Source organism: Spermophilus citellus, assembly GCF_964194105.1.
Source record: "Spermophilus citellus genome assembly, chromosome: 18".
Lineage (NCBI taxonomy): Eukaryota > Metazoa > Chordata > Mammalia > Rodentia > Sciuridae > Spermophilus > Spermophilus citellus.
The window spans coordinates 7,672,636-7,687,433 of NC_138200.1; the positions used below are offsets into that span (position 1 = coordinate 7,672,636).

Here is a 14,798-nt window from a genome sequence, read left to right on the forward strand (position 1 = left end):
CGGGTTGGGGATCTTGGGTCCTGATATGGGGAATGGTTGAGAGTGTTCTGATGTCTCAGGATGCAATGAAGACCCTCAATTTGGGGCTTTGTGGATTGGGGATTAATTTCACACTCGAGTTATTTGATGAAGGACACGTCTTCTTGGTTTGGAGATTTCCTGAACATCCTCCTTTCCCATGGGGGAGACTGAGGATGTGAGGTCCTGGGGGGCATTTCTAAGACAGGCTTTGATTTCTCTCCATTTAGCACCACCTGCTCCTGAACTGGGTGAGAGGACCCTCTCTGCATTTTCCTCTACTGAGTGCTCTGGCTCAATGGGGCTATGTTTTGCCCTCCCATTGGCTGCACTGGCCAGCTGCCTGCTTCCTGCAGGCTGTTGTATCACATGTGACCAGGCAGTTATGGGATCATTAAGGTTCTTGAAGGAGAATTACATACCTGGACACCTGGATGTCAAGAATCAAAAAAAAGTAATCGACAGAGTAAATGGGATCGCACAGGAATTCAAGGAGATAAAATTCAATAATGCTTCCTTTTTGGGGGCCATAGGTGAGGGCAAGACAGAGTTGCAGTCCTAGGGATTAGATGGGCAGGGTCCAGGATTGCAGGTGACAGGGGGTGGGGGGGTGAAGGGGCTGAGTCCTGAACTTGGGAATGGATAGGCTGGGATGCAGATTCCAGAGATCCTGGCAGCTAGCAAATATTGTTTTTCTGCCCCTTATCTATCAATTTTATGCAATAAAACAACTGAGCTAGCAAATAGTTTTTCTGCCCCTTATCTAGCAATTTTATGTAATAAAACAGCTCTTTGATTGAAAGTAAGGGTGCAGTTGGTTCCTTAACTAGTTCTAGGCTTGCTTGGCGGACTCATGGCTATGCTACTTTGTACAAAGAAAATCTAAGACAGCAAAAGTGGAACATGGGGTTCTATATCCACTCACAGATGAGAAGATACTGGAAAAGGCATCTCAGAGTGTGGTGAAGCAGCTGAAACGCATCACAGACAGTAATGTAAAAGGTTAATGCACTGAAGAGCTGGGAGGGGGGTCCTGAATCTATTACTATCAGTGATGCCTCTCTAGTGGTGTGATGCAGGATTTCCTAGGTTCAAATTCTGGCTCTGCCACTTCCTACCCATGTGGCCCTGAGCTAGAAACTGGGCAGTTTCTTCAGCTCTACACTGGACAGCATCACAGTGCCCTCCTCCCTCAGCTCCTGGGAGGATTAGATGGATTGATACCTGTGCATTGCTTAGCCCAGTGACTGGCACTGTGTGAAGTACTTGATTTCTGTGCCCCTTCCTGAGAAGGCAGAAAGGGGAATGCCAGCCCTCCAGGTAGCTCGAGCCCCATAGTCCACGGTGCTCTGAGGAAGGAGGATCCCTTGAATCCAGAAGACTCTGTCCCACCCCAGCAACAACCCAGTAGTGAAATGCCTGCCTAGGTAGACTGTGTCTGATCCTGCACCTGCTGCCTGGGACAAGGAGAGCACTCATCACCACCCTGCTTCCTCCCAGGGGACCAATTTGTGAGGGAGCTATACCAGATGTTGCACAAGGAAAAGGCCAAATTTGCCCAGTATGCTGCTCAGTTCCAGAAGAAAGGTGAGGGAAGATGGGAGCTCTGGCCTGGCCTACTCCATTCCCCTTCTACCACTTGAGCCCCTCTCTCCAGCCCCCTGCATCTCCATATCCTGGCCCTTGGCTTCCTCAGTCCCCAACTCCTGCTGACTCCTCAGGGAGGAGTTCTCAGGTGTTTGCCCTGGGAACACAAGAACCCGCACCTCAGCTCTTCCCCAGCCCCTCTCCCACCCTTCTTCATTTAAAAGTCTGATTCTTTTCTCCCTATGTTTTCTTTCTGAGGCAGATTATTGTCCCAACAAATGTGGTGAGTGCAGACAACAGAAGCTATTCTTCTACCCTCATCATGGCCCATGATACCCACCCCTCCCTGCCCTCCCCTTTTTGGATGCACATTCGCAGCATCTGAGAGGTTCCTAGGTCTCCAGCCACCTTTCTCTGGCTTGGATTTGCAGGTAGCAGGTGTATTCCGTTTGGACCCTTTATTAACCTTGGAGGGATGCCCTCCTAGGGGATTTGGCCCAATAGCCCCCCAGCCCTTCAGTCCTTTGCCTTGCCCTCTCTTTCAGACCTACCTTAGTGGATGAATACAGCCTTGACCTTGCCCCTTCAGGCCTGATGTTGCAGCGTCTGTTATGGTGCCCAGATTGTAGGATAGGAAATTACCATTGTTGGAAGTCCCTGGACTGTGGGGGTGAGTATGGGACCTGACTGGAGGGGTTGGTGGGAGAGGGATGGGGCCAGAGGAGAGACAGTTTAGAGAGCTCAGAATGCAGACTGCAGACAGGGAAGGGCCTGGCCCAAATAGAGCTGAGACTGTTTGGGGCGGGTAGTGACCCCAGAGGAAGCATCTCACAGTCATGCCCCATCATCAGAGCGCCTGGTGAAGGTCCATGAAAAGGAAAACCTGACCTTGAACTGTCTATTCAAGTGGCACCTTATTGCTCAAGAACTCACAGACTACAAATTCAAAAGGGTGAGGCCATTCCAACTCCTTTAACCCTTAAACCCCAAGTCCCTCAGGTGGGTATGAGCCCTTGGCCCCTGGATGCCCTGGCCTGCACCCAATCCTCATGGCCTATTAGGTGAGGTCACTGCTGACCCCCAGGCACCCCAATCCCTGCTCAATGATGCTCTGCACTCCTGTCTCCCTGCACTGAGGTCCCAAGTTCTCCTCAGCCCTCTATTCCCCCAATTCCTGACATTCCCCAGGACCCTGTGATGCCCTTAATTTTGCTTGTAGATTTGGGAGGATGGTTCTGAGACCTTGCTGTACCAGGGAAAGAACCCCATCTTCACCATTACCTCGTTAACTCAAAAGAATACTGGCACCTACCTCTGTGAACTGGGTACAAATACCTCTGGCCCATCCACGATCATTCATTATCTCGTCACAGGTCAGTCTTGGGTGTTAGAGAAATGGAGCATTCAGGGCCCAGGGCGTTGCGGGGCAGCTGTGGAGGCTTCCCTTCAGGTTGGGTTGAGGTTTCATGCCACGGAGGTGTGGCTTATTGCCTGGGTTTTGGATTCTGACCGCTGGGGCTAGGTCCCCTAGGGCGTTTCTCTAGACAGTTTGGGTGTTGGGGAGGGCTTGCTTTCACTTCCTGCCAGGACAGCTCATTGCCCTCCTCTGTCAGTTTTGCCCCCAAATGCTACAGAGTTGACACCAACAACAAGCATCCTCTTTGGGAGTGAGACAGAGTCAGGGACACAGGGTGCAAATGTCACTGGTGAGACCAGTCCAGCCGTCCCTGGTGGGACAGGCCCAGCTTCCCCAACGGTCCAGGGTGAGACGGGCCCAGGGGTTCAGGGTGAGACGGGCCCAGGGGTCCAGAGTGAGACAGCCCCACTCCAGGGTGAGACAGGCCCAACAGAACAGGGTGAGATGGGCCCATTCCAGGAAGATACAGGCTCAACAGAACAGGGTGAGACTGCCCCACTCCAGGATGGTATGGGGTCACTGGCCCAAGGTGAGATGGCCCCTCAAGTCCAGGGTGAGACGGGCCCACTCCAGGGTGAGACGGGCCCACCTGTCCAGGGTGAGATGACATCTCCAGACCTGGTTGAGACGGCTCCAGTTGAGGCTGAGACAGCTCCACTTGAGGCTGAGACAGCCCCACTTCAGGGTGAGACGACCCAGCCGGCCCAGGGTGAGATGACCCAGCCGGCCCAGGGTGAGATGACCCAGCTGGCCCAGGGTGAGACGACCCAGCTGGCCCAGGGTGAGACGACCCAGCCATTCCAGGTGGAGACTGCCCCACTGCAGGGTGAGATGGCTCCAGGTGAAGGTGAGATGGCCTCCCAGTTCCAGGGTGAGACAAACCAGGTTGAAACTGCACCACTCGAGGAGGAGACAGCCCCACCATTCCAGGAAGAGACTGCCCCACTTCAGGGTGAGATGGCTCCAGGTGAAGGTGAGACGGCCTCCGAGATACAGGGTGAGGCAGCTCCACCAAACCAGGTTGAAATGGCACCATTCGAAGAGGAGACAGAACCAGGCGAAATTGAAATGGGCCAACCACTCCAGAATGGGATGGCCCTAGGACAGGGTGAGATGACTCCCCAAGAACAGGTGGAGACTGCCCCACTACAGGGTGAGATGACTCCCCCAGGCCAGGCTGAAACTGCCCAATTCCAAGGTGAGATGGCCACACCAGTCCAGGGTGAGACATCTGCAGCTCAGGGTGAGACTGCCTCACCAATCCAGGCCGGGATGGCCCAACTCCAGAATGAGGCAGCCCTAGTCCAAGATGAGACAGCCCCATTCCTGGGAGAGACGGCCCCACTTCTAGGTGACATAGCTCCACTTGAGGAGACCTCAGTACGCCCGAATCCAGGAGAATTGGAGTCTTCGACCACGAACCAACAGCCTGAGCAGGCCAAGGGTGTGCAGCAAGGCCAAAACCTTGGGCTGATCATCGCTTTACCTCTACTCCTGATACTAGGCCTTATTCTTTGGTGAGTCACTGCAGAGAATGGCGGGACCTGGAGGGAGAGGCGGGGCTTCCTACTGCCCAATGCTGGAGCAGTTGGCAGAGCCACTGAGGTTTCCAGAGAGCTGGTGGGAATTACAGCGTGGGGGGGCTTACCTAGGAGGGTCAGGCTTTGATAGTTGTTTGAATAGGTCAGCTCTGTGGGGCTGGGAGTTGGGGAGTGGGTCCCAACTGCTTTCTACTTAACATGGTTCCATGATTTGCAAATCTCAACCCATTCAATTTCCCTCAGCCTGCTTTACTGGCGAAAATCGAAAAAGAAACAATCTTCATAGCTCAGCCTTTGAAAATTCAGCTTCCTAGCCGTCAAAGACAAGGGCCTCAAAAGAGAAAAATAATTAAATACATGTCTAAGTATTTGACTCAATCCTCTTGACTGAATAATACCTTGGGTTCCCCCAGAGGACAGATCAGGACATGGGCTCCTGCCTCAGGGAGGAGGGTGAGGAACATGGCACCACTGAGGTCTGGTGGAGGGGACAGCAGACTGTGATATAATTCCAGAACCAAGAAACAGGCCAGGGCCAGGCCTACCTAGATCTCCTGCCCCAGGCCTGGTTTTCTTAGGACACCCCCTCCCACCTCTTCCTTGGGTCCTCTTGCCTTTTAATGTCTGCCGCACAGTGCTGGGGGCTGGATAAGAGGCACAGGCTTTTCTAAAGGGATCAGGAACTAACCCAGGACATCAGAGCCAGGCCCTCTGGGTGCTGCCCGACCTGCAACAGGTAAGAGCCAGGTAAGACTCCTGGGTCCCACTGCAGCCATCAGTCCTCCTGGGCCTGTAGTCCAGGGCCCATCCCTCTCCCCAGATGCCCCTCCATCTCCCAGATGTCCCTCTGCCTCATTCCCCTAGCCCCAGCCCATTTGGGATGTATATCCACCTTCCCTTAGGGCCAGGCTCTCTGGTGTATTGAGGGAGGGTGGAAGCACCCCACCCGCTTTGGAAAGCTCCCTCTCCTGTGTGCCTGTGGATCCATCCTCCCCACCAAGCCCGGAGCCACAGGCCCATCCTGCCTGTGTCATGTGAGTAGCCACAAAGTGGTCCACCTGCCCCTGGCCCACCTGCCTTCCATCTGTCCCTGGTTTGGGCTCAGCCCCATGCATTGCTTTCTTGTCAGGGACCCTGAGAGACCTGTCTCCTGGTCCAGTCCTGAATGGGCAAGGGAGCCTGGGTGATGAGAACAGGAAGTCAGATACTGGTTTACCTGGGCCCATGGGGGGGGGAGAGGTGGGCTTAGGCACTGGTGTGGGCCACACTGCCGGTTGTGATTCACCTTCCTTCCTCCCCTCCTTGCTCATCTCATGAAATGGCTTTTGTGGGATTGGCCTTTGTTTATTTAATGAACTCTCTTTCCTTGGACCTTTACCCACCACCCATCTTGGTCATCCCTGGATCTCTATCTTTCCTGTGTGTCTCTCTCTTGGGGTCTTTTTGTGCTTCTCACCTCCTCGGCCCAAATTCTGGAGTCTGCTTGCCCCTCTGGATGACTCCCCTGTGTATCTGTTCATAGGTGGCTCTCAGATCTTCTTCCAACACTGGGAACTGCATCAGCGAGGCACCGCCACTACCCCCGCTGCACGTGGAACTGTGGCGAGTGGGCGCCGTGAAGGCAGTGTGGGGAGCTTCAGGGAACAGCGCCAAGCACATCTCTCAGCTCTAACAGTACTCAGGGACTAGGACAACGGGGACTGGGGTAGGGGCAGCGCTGGGCCAGAGTGAAGCTGCTGGAGCTGCAATGGGCGTGGCCCCGGAGCCCCCACGGGCATCCTGCGCCACTGCGCCCCCGGGAGTCCTAAAGATCTTTGGCAGGGGCTTGACGTCGAGTGCCAACTACAAGAGGGTGCTGGCTACGGCGCGCTCCACAGCGCGGGAGCTGGTGGCTGGAGTGCTGGAGCGCTAGGGGCAGCAGCGTGGACGACTTCGCGCTGTGCGACGCGTTGGGCCGACCGGCCAAGGCCGGCATGGGCAGCGGCGAGTGGCAGGCGGAGCACCTGCGCGTGCTGGGCGACTCGGAGCGCCCACTGCTGGTGCAGGAGCTTTGGCGGGCGCGGCCCCGCTGGGCGCGGCGATTCGAGCTGCGCGGCCGCGAGGAGGCGCGCCGCCTGGAGCAGGAGGCCTTCGGGGCCGCGGACAGCGACGGTGAGCCAGCGCGCGGACCTGGGGGGCTGGACAGGGTTTGGGGCCGCTTCAGAATTCTATTTAATTCTAACAAAGAATATGATGAAGGGACTGTCGTAGCTAAACAATCAGAAAGATCACGGCGTGGAGACTGCCTCGAGTGAGCAAGCTTCTGTTTGGAGTATGTACTGGGGATTGAGCTCAGATGAACCCTAGGGTTGGCTCGTGCTAGGGGAGAACCAGCCTCTTCCTCTGCTCACAGGCTCTGGAAATGCTGGGGCAGTAATGAGTAGGTATGAGCCAAATCTGTGCACCACCTTGGACCCCAATGAAAGTCACAAAGGATTTTTCTTCCCTGTAGCAGAGACGAAAACATGGGAGACAGAAGAGGAATAGCTATTGGAGAGTGCAGCAGCAACTTCTGTGGCAGAACCTTCCAGCAACCCAGGGAGACTTCTACCTTCCAAACACAAGATCTGCATCTACTGTCTCTGGGATTAAGATAAAGGAAGTATCCTCTTTTCTAGCTGCATTCTGAGTGTCTGAGGCCTGATTTCTGGAATCCATCAAGTCTGCAGAAAGCCAAAGATTTTGTGCTTCTCGTGAACCATGATGTGTCCCTGAACTCACAGAAGCACTGAATCTGGCTTCAAGTAGGTCTGGGATGAAAGGATCTGAGGATTCAGAGACCCCTGAATTCATGTTCAACCTAACCCAGGAGCACAGGGTCTGGCCAGAGGGTATGAGACTTTCGAATCAGATTTCAGGAGCTGCTTTTTGGATGGCAAAAAAAGTTCTTCAGATACAGCCATATCTAATCACATCCCCATCCAAAAAGTCCAGGCTCTAGTCTTCTCAGGGATTTTCTTTTTTTTTTTTTTTTTTAATATTTTGTTAGTTGTCAATGGACCTTTATTTATTTATTTATATGTGGTACTGAGGATCGAACCCAGTGCCTCACACATTCCAGACACGTTCCCTACCGCTGAGCCACTGCCTCAGCCCCCCTTCTCAGGGATTTTCAAGGTACCATTACCAGTGTAGTTGCCACAGATGATAGAGTTGAAGGTATGAATTAAATGTCTACATTCCCCAACCCTTGTCTCTGCGGCTTCTTGGCAGAGTGTGTGTGTGTGTGTGTGTGTGTGTGTGTGTGTGTGTTTAAAACACTGGAGGAGAGATGGAAGCTCAGAGAGTTTCAATACTCAGGATATTCTGAGGCATGCTGCCTACTCATGATGTAGGACAGATGAGGCTAGACACCGGAGGAATTTTCGGGAAGGAGGTTTGTTTAGCCTGCAACTGTTCAGAGGGGCTAATGCCTAAAAATCTTTGGATCACGAGTCTGGAAATTCTTTTAGATTTGTCCTCAGTGGAGTGGTTACGTGACAGTGGGTACACATATAGCAGTTACTCTTTGTCCTGTATTCTTAGGCTTGACAGAGGTTTCACAAATTTTGTCTGCAAACCTGCCATTATTATAAGAGGAGGAAGCCTCAAACTATGTCGATCTCACTACATAACTCCTATGAATTCCTGCTGATGCTCTTTGTGAAAACCTTTCTGATAAGGGAAGCTTGATTACGGTGTGTATGTGGGGGGGGGTCCCCCGGAGATGCTTACATGTTACAATTATAGTGCATGTGTGGGGGGGAGGGGTAACCTCCTCTGCGAGGAGCCACTCTGAATGACCCACACCTTCCATCCTGAAGCAAGAGGCTCTGACCAATCACTATATTTTGTGGTGACTTGGGCATTGTCCCAGCCCAGGAAGTAGAAGGCATGTCTTACCTATACCTTTGTAATACTATCCCTTTGCCCTGTTTGGGATAGAATGTTCGATGGAAACGCCCTTTGTGTGTTCCCTTCTCTTGCTCTGCCTTTGGGTGTGGCCTTCTAGATGTCAGTTGACCTGCTGACAGCAGACATCAGGAAACTAGACTCAACCCCCTAAACTTGACCCCTTGCCTCATTTGAATGGCTTCTCCTGAATAAAAGGGTTCAGCACGCACCTGCTCTCTTTCTGTGGACCCTTAAGGTCAGAGGAGCCATCAAAGGACCCCAAAGAAAAAGGTATCTCTGTCTCTTGTGTGGTTATTTCCTGGAGCCCACTTCACCTGGAGTGACCCTGAGTATTTTAATCATGAGGAACGCGACACTGGTCTATGTTCACTCAAAACAAGCATCTGTTCGCTACTGAAATTGTGTGAGTTGTTCCTGTGTTTCTGGTGCTCTGAATCATGCAGAAATGTGACAGAGCCTTTGGGGAACCCAAGGGCAGGAGCTTCCGTATTTTACTCTAGCACCCTCATTAGTGGGCTTCAGATCTTCCACGCCATTGAGATCTGGGTTTTCATTTCCCAGAGAAGATGGAATTAGAGTGAGCAAAGAGTATCATCATGACTTCAATTCCCATAAACCTGGGGGTGCCAGTCACAGAAGAGAAAAAGACCCCAGGGCTTTCGGGCAGTGCTAGTCCTAGGCTAGAAATGGCCCGTTCCCCACATCTGAGGCTGTCAGCGGCACCAAGCCGGAATCCGGGTCCCCAGGACCAAGGAAGGGAGGACACTGAAGGCCAGAAGCCTGATCCTGGGCTCTGAGAGCCACAGCCTGCAGATGCACTTCCCTAGGGTGGACACTGGAATAAAGGTTTAGGTAAAGGTCACGCCCCTGTGATGTCATGGAGAGGTAGGCGGGTCTCCCTTTGTTGCGGATAAATCAAAAGCAAGAGTTGAGATTCTGGGCGGGGCCAAAGAAAGCCCTAGGAAGTACTTTCTCAGAATTGGGATCTCCAAAGGGGACTTGCCAGGAATTCCTGGTGGAACCGGGACCTCCCGTGACACAGACCCCTTCCGAAAGCTGTCGACTTCACGCAGCCAAACTGCCCCTCACAAAACCTGAGTTACAGTCGTGGGAAATATAAAGGCAGAAGGACGCGGCACCGGGTTCCTCACAGTCTGAATGGGATCCTGAGCGAATCCTGGGTTTGAGGGCACAAGTCAAGGATCAAGGTCGGAGAGGGGCTAGTGAGTTAGGGTGCCTCGCGTTTAGGGCGCTTTGGCACTCCGTTTCCTGAGAAGGTGCACCCTGAAAATAAGAGGTCATAGCCTTGGGCAAGGGTGGACAGGAGGGACAGGAGGGTGGCTGGGAGTCTGGCATCCATTTGTGGGGTCCCCAGGGTAAGGGATCTGGAGTGGACTTTGGTCTTGAGGGAGTTTTGAGAACATGCGGGAGAGTTCATTTGAGCTGGACAAGGACTTTTCAGCCTGAGGTGCAACAGGGTTTGGGGCTTTGTGTATGTGAGGGTTGATACAGTCAAGGTTTGGAGTTGAGGATCACGTTAATTCGGGCGGGGGCGGGAGCTGTGGATCCCATGGATTGGGAGCTTGGAGAGTCTGCACGGGTTGGGGATCTTGGGTCCTGATATGGGGAATGGTTGAGAGTGTTCTGATGTCTCAGGATGCAATGAAGACCCCCAATTTGGGGCTTTGTGGATTGGGGATTAATTTCACACTCGAGTTATTTGATGAAGGACACGTCTTCTTGGTTTGGAGATTTCCTGAACATCCTCCTTTCCCATGGGGGAGACTGAGGATGTGAGTCCTGGGGGGCATCTCTAAGACAGGCTTTGATTTCTCTCCATTTAGCACCACCTGCTCCTGACCTGGGTGAGAGGACCCTCCTGGTGTTTCCTCTACTGAGTGCTCGGCTCAATGGGGCTGTGTTTTGCCCTCCCATTGGCTGCACTGGCCAGCTGCCTGCTTCCTGCGGACTGTTGTGTAATATGTGACCAGGCAGTCTTGACAGCACTAAAGTCCTTGAAAGAGAATTACCTACCTGAACACCTGGATGTCAAGAGTCTCAAAACAGTGATGGAAAGAGCAGAGCAGATCATAGTGGAATTCAAGGATCTTCCGATGAAGGATGGTTCCTTTTGGGGGGCCATAGGTGAGGGCAAGACAGAGTTGAAGTACTAGGGATTATATGGACAGGGTCCAGGATTGCAGGTGACAGGGGGTGGTGAGTGAAGGGGCTGAGTCCTGAACTTGGGAATGAAAAGGCTGGGATGCAGATTCCAGACCTCCTGACAGCTAGCAAATATTGTTTTTCTGCCCCTTATCTAGCAATTTTATGTAATAAAACAACAACTCTTTGAAAGTAAGGGTGCAGTTGGTTCCTTAACTAGTTCTAGGCTTGCTTGGCGGACTCATGGCTATGCTACTTTGTACAAAGAAAATCTAAGACAGCAAAAGTGGAACATGGGGTTCTATATCCACTCACAGATAACAGCACACTGGAAAAAGCATCTCGGAGTTTGCTGAAGGAGCTGAAACGCATCACAGACAGTAATGTAAAAGGTTAATGCACTGAAGAGCTGGGAGGGGGGTCCTGAATCTATTACTATCAGTGATGCCTCTCTACTGGTGTGATGCAGGATTTCCTAGGTTTAAATTCTGGCAATTCTGGCTCTGCCACTTCCTACCCATGTGGCCCTGAGCTAGAAACTGGGCAGTTTCTTCAGCTCTACACTGGACAGCATCACAGTGCCCTCCTCCCTCAGCTCCTGGGAGGATTAGGTGGGTTGATACCTGTGCATTGCTTAGCCCAGTGACTGGCACTGTGTGAAGTACTTGATTTCTGTGCCCCTTCCTGAGAAGGCAGAAAGGGGAATGCCAGCCCTCCAGGTAGCTCGAGCCCCATAGTCCACGGTGCTCTGAGGAAGGAGGATCCCTTGAATCCAGAAGACTCTGTCCCACCCCAGCAACAACCCAGTAGTGAAATGCCTGCCTAGGTAGACTGTGTCTGATCCTGCACCTGCTGCCTGGGACAAGGAGAGCACTCATCACCACCCTGCTTCCTCCCAGGGGACCAATTTGTGAGGGAGCTATACCAGATGTTGCACAAGGAAAAGGCCAAATTTGCCCAGTATGCTGCTCAGTTCCAGAAGAAAGGTGAGGGAAGATGGGAGCTCTGGCCTGGCCTACTCCATTCCCCTTCTACCACTTGAGCCCCTCTCTCCAGCCCCCTGCATCTCCAGGCTTCCTCAGTCCCCTCCTCCTGTTGACCCCTGGTGGGGGTGGGGGGAGGGACTGCTCAGGCCCTTCCCCTGGGAACACAAGAACCCACACCTCATCTCTTCCCCAGCCCCTCTCCCACCCTTCTTCATTTAAAAGTCTGATTCTTTTCTCCCTATGTTTTCTTTCTGAGGCAGATTATTGTCCCAACAAATGTGGTGAGTGCAGACAACAGAAGCTATTCTTCTACCCTCATCATGGCCCATGATACCCACTACTCTCCCTCCCCCTTTTGGATGCACATTTGCAGCATCTGAGAGGTTCCTGGGTCTCCGGCCACCATTCTCTGACTTGGATTAGCAGGTGTATTCCGTTTGGACCTTTTACTAACCTTGGAGGGATGACCTCCTAGGGATTTGGCCCAATAGCCCCCCAGCCCTTCAGTCCTTTGCCTTGCCCTCTCTTTCAGACCTACCTTAGTGGGTGAATACAGCCTTGACCTTGCCCCTCCAGGCGTCATGATGCAGCGTCTATTATGGTGTCCAGATTGTAACTTGGGGGTTTATATTTGCTGGAAGTCCCTGGACTGTGGGCGTGAGTATGGGATCTGACTGAAGGGGTTGGTGGAAGAGGGATGGGGCCAGAGGAGAGACAGTCCAGAGAGCTCAGAATGCAGACTGCAGACAGGGAAGGGCCTGGTCCCGACCAAGATGAGACTGTTTGGGGCGGGTAGTGACCCCAGAGGAAGCATCTCACAGTCATGCCCCATCATCAGAGCGCCTGGTGAAGATCCATGAAAAGGAAAACCTGACCTTGAACTGTCTATTCGAATGGCATCCTCTTTCTGTAGGCCTCACAGACTACCAGTTTTACAGGGTGAGGCCCTTCCAACTCCTTTAACCCTTAAACCCCAAGTCCCTCAGGTGGGTATGAGCCCTTGGCCCCTGGATGCCCTGGCCTGCACCCAATCCTCATGGCCTATTAGGTGAGGTCACTGCTGACCCCCAGGCACCCCAATCCCTGCTCAATGATGCTCTGCACTCCTGTCTCCCTGCACTGAGGTCCCAAGTTCTCCTCAGCCCTCTATTCCCCCAATTCCTGACATTCCCCAGGACCCTGTGATGCCCTTGATCTTGCTTGTAGATTTCAGAGGATGGTTCTGAGAAGTTGCTGTATAAGGGAAAGAACCCCATGCTGACCATTCTTTCAGTGAATCCAGATAATTCTGGTTCCTACCGCTGTGAACTGGGTTCAGTGAGCTCTGGCCCAGCCACGATCATTCATTATCTCGTCACAGGTCAGTCTTGGGTGTTAGAGAAGTGGAGCATTCAGGGCCCAGGGCGTTGCGGGGCAGCTGTGGAGGCTTCCCTTCAGGTTGGGTTGAGGTTTCATGCCACGGAGGTGTGGCTTATTGCCTGGGTTTTGGATTCTGGCCGCTGGGGCTAGGTTCCCTAGGGCGTTTCTCTAGACAGTTTGGGTGTTGGGGAGGGCTTGCTTTCACTTCCTGCCAGGACAGCTCATTGCCCTCCTCTGTCAGTTTTGCCCCCAAATGCTACAGAGGAGACATCAACAACAGACTTAGAGTCTGGGGGTGAGACAGCTTCAGAATTCCATTCTGAGACGGGCCCACTCCAGTCTGAGACGGGCCCACTCCAGGCTGAGACAGCCCCACTCCAGGCTGAGACGGCCCCACTCCAGGCTGAGACAGCCCCACTCCAGGCTGAGACGGCCCCACTCCAGGCTGAGACGGCCCCACTCCAGGCTGAGACGGCCCCACTCCAGGCTGAGACGAGCTCATCAGTCCAGGGTGGGATGGGCACAACAGTCCAATCTACTATGGGCCCAACAGTCCAGGGTGAGACAGCCTCATTCCAAGGTGAGCCAGGCACAACAGTTCAGTCTATGACAGGCCCAATAGTCCAGGACGAGATGGCCTCATCCCAAGGTGAGTCGGGCACAACAGTCCAGTCTATGACGGACCCAACAGTCCAGGGTGAGATGGCCCCACTCCAAGGTGAGAAGGGCACAACAGTCCAAAGTGAGGCATCCTCTCCGGTCCAGGGTGAGACTGTCCAGGGCGAGGTGGCCCCATCTGGCCTGGATGAGATGGCCCCACTGCCCGGTGAGACGGGCTCACCAGTCCAGGGTGAGATGACACCATTTCAGGGGGAAACAGCCCCAGGAGAAGGTGAGGCGGCCCCAGGTGAACATGTGACAGCTCCACCTGGCCAGAATGTGACAGCCTCGCTCCAGGATGTGATAGCCCCTGTCCCGGGTGAGACAGCCCAAGGTAAGACAGCCCTGCTTGAGGGTGAGACGGCCCCACTCCTGAGGGACATGGCCCCACTTGAGGAGACCTCAGTACCCCCAAATTCAGCAGGTTTGGAGTCATCATCTGAGACCTCCCAGCCATCACATGCCAAGAGTATGCTGCAGGGCCCTCTCTTTGGGCTACTGATCTGCTCCTCTATAGCCCTGATAGCAGCCCTGGGTGTCAGGTAAATTACCCACAGAGGACAAGTGGGCTTGGGTGAGGGACTGGGTTTCCTACTGCCCAGTACAGGAGCTGGTTAGGGAGCCCCTGCAAGTTTTCCTTTGTGGGTGGGGCTTCCATTGGGGGTAAGGCATACCCAGGAAGGTGAGGCTTTGACATTGCCAGAATAAGGACAGATTTGTGTGGGGGCTGAGACTGCCACCTACCTAACTCTGCTCCATTATTGGTATTCTGTAACCTCATTCAGGCGACTTTACTGAAGAACGGCGAAAGCTAAATCAAATGCTCAGCGTTGACAACCAATAGAGCTTCTAAGCACCCAAAGAAAAGGGCTTCAGACTTGGGGAAGAATTAAATATGTGTCTTATTGTCTAAGTATCTGACTCACTCCTCTGGACTGATGCATACTTTGGGTTCCCTGAGAGGCGAGAACTAGAGATGGGCTCCTGCCTCAGGGAAGAGGGTGTGGATCCTGGGACCCATGAGTTCTGGTGGAGGGGAACTACGGACTGTAATATAATTCCAGAATCAAGAAATAAGGCAGGGCCTACTCTCAGATCTCCTCCCCCAGGCCTGGTCTCCTCACAGGACGCCCC

At 53.2% G+C, this 14,798-nt stretch overlaps 3 protein-coding genes across 4 annotated transcripts in view; all 3 read left to right on the forward strand.

The window, feature by feature from the left end:
• The window catches only part of LOC308637369 (uncharacterized protein), a 51,155-nt gene extending 43,413 nt beyond the window's left edge, over nt 1-7,742 (forward strand). The window contains exons 28-29 of the mRNA XM_081273676.1: nt 6,086-6,714; nt 7,055-7,742. The gene's annotated coding sequence lies outside the window, so the exon portion shown is untranslated. The remainder of the gene's footprint in view (nt 1-6,085; nt 6,715-7,054) is intronic.
• Nucleotides 320-3,698, forward strand: LOC308638142 (izumo sperm-egg fusion protein 1-like). Of its 2 annotated transcripts, XM_081275253.1 has the most exons (8): nt 320-551; nt 946-1,020; nt 1,519-1,605; nt 1,868-1,888; nt 2,195-2,275; nt 2,457-2,557; nt 2,825-2,978; nt 3,620-3,698. In XM_081275253.1, exons 1-8 carry the CDS (start codon nt 404-406, stop codon nt 3,622-3,624), a joined length of 672 nt encoding a protein of 223 aa, XP_081131379.1. In that variant the 5' UTR covers nt 320-403; the 3' UTR covers nt 3,625-3,698. The 2 variants fall into 2 exon arrangements, with proteins under 2 accessions (XP_081131379.1, XP_081131378.1); XM_081275252.1 differs by lacking the exon at nt 3,620-3,698 and having other exon boundaries at nt 2,825-3,568.
• Nucleotides 7,743-9,453: 1,711 nt separating the features above from the next.
• Nucleotides 9,454-14,636, forward strand: LOC308638133 (uncharacterized protein). Its single transcript, XM_081275229.1, has 10 exons — nt 9,454-9,719; nt 10,341-10,641; nt 10,977-11,051; nt 11,559-11,645; nt 11,906-11,926; nt 12,222-12,302; nt 12,484-12,584; nt 12,852-13,005; nt 13,246-14,206; nt 14,450-14,636. The coding sequence occupies exons 2-10, from the start codon at nt 10,407-10,409 to the stop codon at nt 14,460-14,462; spliced, it is 1,728 nt and encodes a 575-aa protein (XP_081131355.1). The 5' UTR covers nt 9,454-9,719; nt 10,341-10,406; the 3' UTR covers nt 14,463-14,636.
• Nucleotides 14,637-14,798: the final 162 nt, after the last annotated feature.

What these genes read in the sequence shown, in the direction of transcription:
- LOC308638142 (XM_081275252.1), top strand. Translation starts at nt 404, where the DNA reads ATGGGATCATTAAGGTTCTTGAAGGAGAATTACATACCTGGACACCTG. An exon ending in CACAGACAGTAATGTAAAAG is followed by an intron (nt 1,021 to 1,518) that starts GTTAATGCACTG and finishes GCTTCCTCCCAG; the next exon opens with GGGACCAATTTGTGAGGGAG. An exon ending in TTATTGTCCCAACAAATGTG is followed by an intron (nt 1,889 to 2,194) that starts GTGAGTGCAGAC and finishes TTGCCCCTTCAG; the next exon opens with GCCTGATGTTGCAGCGTCTG.
- LOC308638133 (XM_081275229.1), top strand. Translation starts at nt 10,407, where the DNA reads ATGGGGCTGTGTTTTGCCCTCCCATTGGCTGCACTGGCCAGCTGCCTG. An exon ending in TTATTGTCCCAACAAATGTG is followed by an intron (nt 11,927 to 12,221) that starts GTGAGTGCAGAC and finishes TTGCCCCTCCAG; the next exon opens with GCGTCATGATGCAGCGTCTA. An exon ending in CAGACTACCAGTTTTACAGG is followed by an intron (nt 12,585 to 12,851) that starts GTGAGGCCCTTC and finishes TCTTGCTTGTAG; the next exon opens with ATTTCAGAGGATGGTTCTGA.